Raw genomic sequence first — 9,962 nt, 5'->3', positions numbered from 1 at the left:
CTGCTGCACCTCAATAAATCTCATTCGCATTTGGGATCACGTTGTCTGTGTCACCTCCTGTCCCCGGCTTCCTTCAGCACACTTCTTCGTCTTGCTTTTCGGAAGCCTCAGGAAATGCGGGACACATATTGCAAGAAATAGATGGCGGAACCCAACTTTTTTAGCGTCCCACAGTTCTCATGAAGAAGCGTGTTTGGCTGGCGTTCCTGGTCTGCCCATGATGTCAGAGGGTTGGGTTTTGTTTCCTAACACAAGAGTTTCCAAACGAATCCAAGCATAGTCTGCAACAGGCAGAAGCGCTGCAGGGTTTAGGTGAGGACCGTCACTCTCCTCAGGGCTGGGGCTGTTCTTCTTAAGTTCTCTGCTACCTCTGTGCAGTTTAATAGCAATGGCAGGTACCTGCTGGCTACGTTTTAAAACCATTTTAAAAGGGATGTTCTCCAGCTGCAGACGAAGCCGATCGTCATACCTTCGGATCTGGGTTTGGCAGTGATTTTGAACTGACAGTTGACAAGCTGAGAGTCACTCTGGCCACGATTTAGAGGTTCTCAGAACATTTTGCCTGATACATCAGTAGATAATGCTCCCACTCCAGGTGGCCAGGACATTAAAAAGATCTTTTTAAGAGCAGTCTGCCGCTTCTGTGCATCGGGTTTCCCCAATGCAGCTTTGGAAGGCTTCAGTAGGAAGCAGCTGCTCTGTCTGCAAAGTCTCCTTGACAATCCTGAGTGAGAGAACGCTCTGCAGCTCCAGTGGATGGCGACTGCCGGCACATCCCACTGCGGGCTCATTCCCCTTTCCTGCGGCTTTGTTGCTGTGCTTCCCGCATCCATGAACACGAGGCAAGTCCCAACCCGTTCAGAGACCAGTGAGTGCTGGGGAGAAGGGGGAACCATCCAAACAGTCCTAGTAACAGGGCAGTTTTACTCACTTTTTAACCCCCCTGGCCATTCTGGTGTTAGTATCTTTGGTGAGAGCCTGGCGCAGGCTGCCCCGAGAGGTGGGAGCAGCCCCATCGCTGGCCCCATGGCAGGTCAGGTTGGCCCTTGGGGCTCTGAGCCCCCTGCTCTGGGTGCAGATGTCCCTGCTCCCTGCAGGGGGTTGGGCTGGGGGAGCTTGGAAGGTCCCTTCAACCCAAACCAGTCTGTGATTCCATCATTTTGCTATTGGCTGGATTGACACCGGATCACACAATAAACGCTCTGGAGGCAGCTCAGTATTTACAAGAATTAATCTGAAAAGAGGCTTAGTTGAAGGCACTCGGATGCCAAGAGATATTAAATTAAACGAGATTTTATCATGTATGTAATTATTTATTGAGCTGAGAATCCATACAAGGTAAACAAATGTTTACGCTATCATACAGTAAGCATTTCCAGGGCTTAATAAAAATGATTGTCACTCACTGTGCTTCACAAAAAAATTCATTTTAATGAATAAATAATTTTGATGAAATCAAAAAAATATTTACAATATAAACAAATGAAAAAGCTTTGGATATATTAATCTGAGCATCCTGCATTTTGCATTTTCTAACTGTATTTCTCTCAAGATTCTCTCTCTGAAATGGTACAAAGCGGATAGAAATTACAACTCAACAAAGTTAACATGATTTGGTACATGTCTTTCTGTTAGTTCAGAGAAGCTACATATGATTGATTTATTATGCACGTGTTAGAATACAAATATAGCTAAAATCATGTATTATCAAAATGCCAGACAGCATTCTCCACCGACCAGAAATGTACACGAGGCTGTGACGATGACTGAGAATCACAGGCAACAGAAGAGAACGGAAAAGTACAAATTCCTTCGTAAGAATATAATTGTGCTCTCTTATTTACCGGAGGACGATGCTGCTTCACCACGTCAGCGGCCGGGTGTGGATACAGTGTTCAAGGACTGCCAGGCGGTTTGGTGTACGTTCCTATGGGTGTCGAGCAGCGGCGCTGTAGTGGCAAACGGGCAGTGCAAGCGCTTCTATAAACATCTCTTCGGGCTCTTACAAAGAGCCAATTATACAAAGCAGTATAAGCATAACACTGAGGAGTCTTCATCTCGTTTACACAGGTATCATGACGCGGCTTGCTTTGTTCGTGGTGGTGAAAGGAGGAGCTTTGCCTGTGCTGTTTGTGCAATCAACCGGAATTCAAGTATTCCAAAGCCACTTCATAGCAGAACTTGTATTGATCCTGAAAAATCAAAAGAAACCCACAAAGTCAGTTATCGATGGAACTTAATTAAGAGGATCGGTATTTCTCTTCTGTTAAAATTACTTACTATCAGCTGCTGCCAATGGGAACCAGTTTGCAAATCCAATTTATATTCAGGTAAGACAATCTTTGTATTAGCCAGACAATAGACACTACACACAGTAACATATGCTACTGCTCGTATTAGATGCGTGTTTAGCTGCCCTAACACACTGGTACGAGAAAAACTGACCGCACGTAATGGACTTGTGTCCCTTCTGTCATCTGTCAAGGTGCTCATGTAGCACTTTGCCAGCACTGGAGTTATTGAAATTCCTCCCTGGGAATGTTTGTCTTAATACAGACCCAGTGCCGAAGTGCTTCCCAGATCATAACTTTCGTTTTAATGTCACTCGTGACCTTGCCACCTTTCAGAGCAAGAGCTGCTTAGTGTTCCTCCTCTGCGCCGAAATGCAGTCCTCTCCTGTGAGATCAGGCCTGAGCTAAATTAATTGGATTCTCTCCAATTAACTTCTAGCACTTAATGCTGATGTGTAAGTTTGGCTCTTAACAGCTCTGCGGTTACCAGGCTGAGTTTTCAGGCGCCAACCCAGTCCTTTAAACGCAGACCTGCTGGTTTTGCTTGTGCCTGTTTGGGAACAGCACCGATCCCCGCGACATCCCCTTCCCGTGGCATGTGGACCCAGCCTGTGTCTTTGGATAGAAGGGAGACATGTTTGACACTGAGGGTGGGCAGAGCCTGGCGCAGGCTGCCCCGAGAGGTGGGAGCAGCCCCATGGCTGGCCCCATGGCAGGTCAGGTTGGCCCTTGGGGCTCTGAGCCCCCTGCTCTGGGTGCAGATGTCCCTGCTCCCTGCAGGGGCTTGGGCTGGGGGAGCTTGGAAGGTCCCTTCCAATCCAAACGGTTCTGTGGTTCTATGAATATTTAACAATACTACAAACATTTAAATGAAATAAAAAAGCTGAAGGAAGCCGTAGGTGTGGGTTCCCTAATCCAGGGGCTCTGGCTTCTAGAAATTCACTTTGGAAACACCTGCCAGTTTTATGACTGTTTCTGCCACCAAAATGCCTCTTTCTCCTCTGCGCTTAAATCAATTAATAAAAGATAACTAAGCATGTACTACCAGACAGGAACAACAAGAGACGTAACCTCAGCCTTCCCCCTCCCAACACCACCAGCAGGAAGATGACAATCACACTTGGGATTTATCCTCCTTTTCAAGCAGGCAATGATTTTAAAGGATTAACTCTTTTGACCTGTATTCGTGATTTTGGGTCACATTTTGGCGGAGAAGAAAGTCCACTTTAACACGCAAGAGACCAAATAATACCGCAACAATCATCAGCCAAGGATGGACGTGTCTCAGCTCTTTTGTGGAGAGCTGCTGCTTTGAGAGGAAACAAACCTGAGGTGCGTGTTATCACCTAAGTTATGAAAGACCTGTATGTAAGGTTTTAAGGTCTGCAGGGTTCCACAAACTGCTGGTGTCTTCTTCAGAATGAAAAAAGAATAAAAAATGAGAAAGAGTATTGTGTAAATTATTCCTTCTCTGCTTTTATTGCATGTATGTTTCTGAGTAAATGGAAATTATTCTATCACTACAAACCAGATCAAAACAAAGATCAGCCACTCGTCCATTTCCATTTTTCCGTGCTCGTTTTATGCTGATTTACTGATCCAGCAGAATAACTGTCATTTTTAGTAAACCGAATACCTGCGTGAAGAGCAGACCTATATTGTTTCCCACTGGGTTCACTCATGTGTGTCCTTTATACGTTTTTATTATTCACTTGGGGGCGGATATTAAAAGTCTCTTTACCCCTCCAGCTTCAGAGAGATATATTTGTATTTTTTTTTCCTAGGACACCTATTGATAGGTCAAATCTATCACAAAAGGCTTTGGGCATTCTGCAACAGACATTCTGTGATACCGCGTGTTACCTCTGTGCGATGGCTGAAGAATTTCAGAGATTTCCATACTGATGGATGTGGCATTCGGATTTTTACACTTGGAGGGAAACCAAAAGTTTCCATGAAATTGCCCTTCATCTAGTCAGAAAGTGCACAAAAGGTATCGATAAAGCAGCCTCGAAACTACTTCTGTGAAATACTGTTCTAATTCTGAGCACTTCATCTTTTTCTATGGGATTTTACAAAGGTAGATGAATATTATCGCTCTCTTTTTTCAGATATGGAAACTGAGGCAAAGACACAATAATATGAGAAAGGTCACAAAGGGTAAAACCAGGATCAGGAAAAAAACTCAGGTGTCCCCATTCCCTTTTACCAACAGTCTAAATGGAAATTGAAGCCTTGCTAACTCAAATATTTGTTCCTACAAAGCAGCAGACTGAGAGTGAAGAGATGCGGTTCTGACGCTGCTTTGTCAGTGAATTATGCGATAATGGGGAAAATCCCGATGGTGCCCTGCCCTGCCTCCTCCGTCTGTGCAATAAGGAAAACAAAACCCATCTCCTTCCCGAGTGATTGAAATGAAAAGGCGTTATGAGGCCTCTCAATGCCATCCAGGCATTCTCAGTATCATCCTCAGTTTACTGAAAGATACCTTTGAATTCTAAAATAATAGATTTAGCTTTTGATTAAAAAACTCTCTGCTGAAAAATGGAGACAGCTGCCTGACAAATCTATGCCCGGGGAACTGTCACCGCCGGGAATTTATAGAGAGCAATTTCTTCAACGGCACATCTTCACGCTGGTGATTTCCTTTTTATTTCTATCAAATAAACGAGTAAGAGCTCGGGGAGTTCTGCGGGCTCCGGCTCCGGGAGAAGAGGGAACAGCAGCCTGCCAAGTCTCTGGCCAAACTACACCACCTGCATGAAGAAGCAGGACATTTTTCTTAATATCTAGGAAATAAAAATATATGGTTCTCAGCATGGTGATTCTCCTCCTGAGAAGGAGCCAGTTAAGCTGCTCCCTCCCACCACTGCCAAAGCCTGGTAGTTGCTGGCTGACACAAGATTCGCAGCTCCTCCCCGCTGGCTCCCGGCCCTGCGCTGCTGCTGTGAACGCCCTCCTTGCTTTGCACAGCTGGCAGCATCTGGCTTCCCCCCATCAGCGGGGTGAGAGCAGGGCCTCGGGGAGGAGCTGGGATTTCACAGGTAGGACAGATGAGAGGGCTGCCATGGAGGGTGCGGTGGGAGACCTTCTCCTGCAGGACAGAGGAGGCGCAGTGATACCTGTGGTGGGGAACTGGCTGGAACTGGATGGTCGTAGCCATCCACACATGGCCCGGAATTCCTGCTTTCTGCCCATTCCCTGGTGCATTTCACACCCAGATCTCGGTAGCCCATCTGACAGAGGGGGTTCTCTCCTAAATTACAAGAGCTCTGCCAGGTGCCCCCTGGGTTCCCTGTAAAAAAGGTGCTGAAATATAACCCAAACCTGTTCAACCAGAGCTTGGAAAATGAGCTGAGATTGGTTTAGCGTCTCTGAACTGCCCAGATGCTGCTTCCTCCTGCCAATGACGCTACATTAAATACAGCTGCCTCTTCAGCAGCCACCTCTGCTGCGGGAGGTTGTAAACCAGCGTCTTTTATAGCCCGGGCCTCAGAATAGCGTATCACGCGACACCCGTCTCCGAGTACAGAAGTACACGCTGGAGCGAAAGAACCTGCTGGTTTAAGCTGTTCTGCAGTTCTTGTGGCAGAGCAGCTGGCACTTCAGCAGTTCTCCATTTAAAAAAAAACAAGAAAAAAGCTCATAAAACACTCTCTAGGAAAATAATTGCATACGGCCCCCTGTTTCTGAACTTCTTTAATCTTTCTACGAGATAGAGCAACCGTAATTAAATGCAATATTCTGGATGTCAAACTGCAATTCATGGCTTTGATAAATATTAGGCGATTAAGCTATTTATAAAATATGTAATTTGAAAATCTGGCGTTTCATTTTACATAACTATTATTTCTACCATGCAAGGGCTGCTCTCCACTTGGCTCAGCCTGCGAGAAAAGAAAATTAATAAGGATGTTCGGCTGAAAGTTTAAAACTCTTAAAAAATTCAAATGAACAGAGACGAAGTCTCCTTGGGAAGAAAGCAGTGTAAAAATCCTCCCGTAAGTGAAGTGACTTCATTATCCCCTTCGAAAATGACTTGCTTGCTTTGTGAACAACTCCCACTGCAAATCCTGGAAATCTCAGTGCGTCTTCGGAGAGAAAGGAACGTTTTCTATTTAGTGGTGCACTTAAAAAGCTCTTACCAGAAGGTCCACCATGTTAGGCTTATTATTCCTCAGTGTCTTCACAGCATGGAATACGTCAACAGCCCTCTGATGTCGAAGCATTTCACAGACAATACTGATTGCACAAAATGTCCCACTGCGGCCACCTCCGTTCCTGCAACAAAGATGATAAAATGGCTCAGTTACCGCCGACGCTATGCGACAAGCTCGTAGAGCACCAGGGACGGCTACAGAAGGCATGAGTTCCAGCAGGGAGAAACCACAGACCCTTCCTGCTCCTGAGGGCGGATGAACTCTAGGCAGAACACGGTTTTTAATTGGAATGACTGGGCTGAACGATCTCGAAGCTGTGATTCAGCGTGCAGCAGGCTGAAAGCCTGGAGGGAGTTGAAGGGCTGAGTTTTCCGCCACCCTTCCATCAACGTTTGAGGCAGCACAAAGAGGATGCTCAAATACGGACAAGGCAGTTTTAGATTCAGTTCAACACCCCTTTGCACTGGAAATGCATGAGGTTGCAATGAGCATCAGCCCTGGAAATGCTACAGGGAAAGCGCATCTTCACATTCTTTTTGTCCCAGAACCTGGTGCTTTTCTCCTGGGCCCAAAGGCGGCTTGGAGGAACAGCAAAAGTGCCCAAAGTCTTGTTGGTAGGAGCTGTTCTGGTGGCTTCACCTTCAGCATGGCACTAGGTGGGGCTGTGATACTCCCCTGGATGGTGACAACTTTTAGCACTGTCTGTATTCCCCCTCCGCCCGCAGTACCAGCGATGAGAACCCGAAGTGACTTGCTAACAAAGAAGCCAGGACAAATGTTCATATTCATGATCCAATACAGTATTTAATAACACTCCATCCCCGCTTATTTTTAATCTTCAAGAGGATCTCTTTCTGTCTGGAAACCCTATTATTTCCACAGCTATTCTAATCAGAATCTTTAGGCTGCGCTCCACCGAAAATAATAAACCTTAATAATTACCAGAGCTCAGACTAGTTAGGTAGCGGGTCTTTCAAACCAGCTTCGCGAGTGGTTGATTTTCAAAGGAAGACACAACGTCGCACATCTGTCATATCCAGGCAGTATGAAAGGAATGCTCTCTGCTGCCAAAACACTGCCTGATATTGTGGGACTCGGAGAATTTTAATTAAAATAAAGTCATTTAAAAGGATTATATTAGAGTTTTTTCTTTCTTTACGGCCTGGAAGTGACGCATGTGTGATGTTGTACAACTATTTAATATCATCAGCCACCTCGGAGATAACAGTAATTTGCACTTCAAAAGGGTCTTTTCAGCTAAAGATCTCAAAACATTAATTAATCACACCGCACAATGCTCCTTTGATGAAAGTATTATTATCCCCATTCTACAGATGGGGAAACTGAAGAGCAATGACTTGTTCAAGGTCAGTGATAGTGGAAATTATTAATACACTCTTCGGTTTTCCTCCATTGTTCAAACACTGGGTCCCAACTTTTGCAAGTCTGTTAGCACGTGCTTCTCCCATTAGCACAACCCTTCTCCATCACGGCAGCATCTCCAAACAGACGTTCAGAGGCAGAGGGACACCACGTCAGGCACAGAGGACTCAGTCTCCAAAGACTGGCTCAAAGGAGGGCAAACAGCTTGTGCGAGTGTTGAGCCATATTGAAAGAAGGATGGTGGCAGAGTGGACAGAGATCCCAGGAGGACAAAAATATATCCCATTATCAGAGGAAGGTAAAGCAATTACAGCATCATCGTAAGAGGTCTAGCACACCCTTCTGACTTCCGTGCTTCATGCCTGGAGGAGAATCACCACTCCAATACCACTTATTTCTGCACTCCTTATCCGTAGGATTAAAACGTTCCGGAGGTATGAATTTGATCCGCTCTGAATAAATACCCCCTTTTCCATTTCCAAAAGTCACCGGACATCTTTATATTTTTCAAAATGACACAATCCCTCTTGTATTCAAAGCTTTTCAATGAGCAATTGTATTATTTCTCCAGTCCCGGATGCCTCTTCACCCCTTCCCAAATCTTTTAAAACCCAGCACAACCTCCGTAACAGCGTTCCCTTACTCTCCCCTCCTGTTTCCAGGACTTACAAGCAATGCACAACGATGCGTCCCTCTCCCCCGTTATATTCCTCCTGCCACTTCTCCACTTGGCGGATGAGCTTCAAGAAGGAGCGTTTCGAGACGGGAGTGTCTCTGTACATGGGCCACCCCAGGAACTGGAACTGCTGCACCATCCGATAGCCGTCTTGGGGCTGGAGAGATTCACGAGACAAGCAGGAAAAATAACGTTGGTGGTTTTTTTTTTAGGGGGGGGGTACATAATTTGGATATTTGCATCAGCGAGGAAAGTCGTTCGAGCAGATCACCGCTGACAAACTACTCATGTAGTTCCGGCTGCCCTTGAGGGGTTACGACTTTTCATTTCCAACAGCGTTATTAGAATGAGAGGTTTTAAACAGAGTGCAGTGCAAATAGGCCAGAGCAGAGCAATGGTACAGCGGCAGGATCAAGCAAATATTTAATTAATACTGTAGCAGGAAGTTGGTAGGAGAGAGGGAGCTGCTGCACAGCTTACCCATATCTTTAATTTTACATGCTTCAGCATTTTGAAGAATGTTTGCGTGCTTCTGCCTTTTTCTACAAGAAAGGTCAAAACCTCTCAAGATATTTTGAAGCAGAAAAACATTTTAAAAAACTAAATGAAGCCCTCGGATGCTTCCAGCTTATAAAAAAAATCTAACTACACTTTATTTTATGGTGCGCTGCTGCAGCAGGCAGAACCCCTCTGGTGAAACGGTACGGAACAGTTGCTTTATGGTGATTTAAAATAAAAAAGGAGCACGGAGCAAGTGTTAGTGGCAGAAAATTACAGCCCTTAGAAAAGGGGATAATAAACACATGCAAGAAAACTGGTTTTGGAGTCTAGGATTTGCCACTTTCACTTCTGTACAAAGTGAGGGCTTTTTAGTGCCGCTTTTAAAATGAGCAACACACAGGAATGTTGTCTTACAATGTCTTCTCTAGAGGAAGAGGTAATAGAGAGGATGTAAGATTAACAAGATGAGGGAATAAAGCGAAGCGGATGCAGCATTAGCTACGTTCTTCAATGGGGCTTGTCTGCTTTCTGTCACAGTCTGGAACTGAGTGATGTCCTGGCCAGGTTCCTGCAGCTGACGGCCCCTCTCCACCCAAACCAGCGCCTGCTGCAGCTCACGAGAACACTGCTGGAGGTGGGGGGTTTGTGTTGCCACGTTTACAGTGAATGAAAGGCCTTCAAAGTATTAAAGAAATATCTTGAAGCTTGCAATCTGCTTCCCTGTTTGGATATTAGCATATTTTGGGGTGGGGATTTGGGGCCTTTCACTGTCCTGAGAGCTACCAAGGGGACAAGGTAGTTCTCGGGACAAGGGGTGAGAGTTTCAAACTACAAGAGAGAGATTCAGATGAGAGAGAAGGGAGAGATTGTTGCTGCTGAGGGTGGGCAGAGCCTGGCGCAGGCTGCCCCCAGAGGTGGGGGCAGCCCCCTGGCTGGGCCCCACGGAGGGGC

At 45.8% G+C, this 9,962-nt stretch overlaps 1 protein-coding gene across 1 annotated transcript in view; it reads right to left on the bottom strand.

The window, feature by feature from the left end:
- Window positions 1-1,292: 1,292 nt before the first annotated feature.
- LOC104489038 (receptor-type tyrosine-protein phosphatase mu) overlaps window positions 1,293-9,962 on the bottom strand; it is a gene marked incomplete at its 5' end in the record, with an annotated part of 17,165 nt that continues 8,495 nt past the window's right edge. Inside the window, 3 exons of the mRNA XM_010131151.1 lie at window positions 1,293-2,192; window positions 6,437-6,572; window positions 8,504-8,667. Of these exons, the coding sequence (XP_010129453.1) occupies window positions 2,139-2,192; window positions 6,437-6,572; window positions 8,504-8,667 (354 nt within the window). The remainder of the gene's footprint in view (window positions 2,193-6,436; window positions 6,573-8,503; window positions 8,668-9,962) is intronic.

The sequence above is a fragment of the Buceros rhinoceros genome, unplaced genomic scaffold (genome assembly GCF_000710305.1).
Source record: "Buceros rhinoceros silvestris isolate BGI_N320 unplaced genomic scaffold, ASM71030v1 scaffold16932, whole genome shotgun sequence".
NCBI lineage: Eukaryota > Metazoa > Chordata > Aves > Bucerotiformes > Bucerotidae > Buceros > Buceros rhinoceros.
Note: the sequence above shows the minus strand (reverse complement) of the source record. Positions and strands in the feature narration are given on the sequence as shown.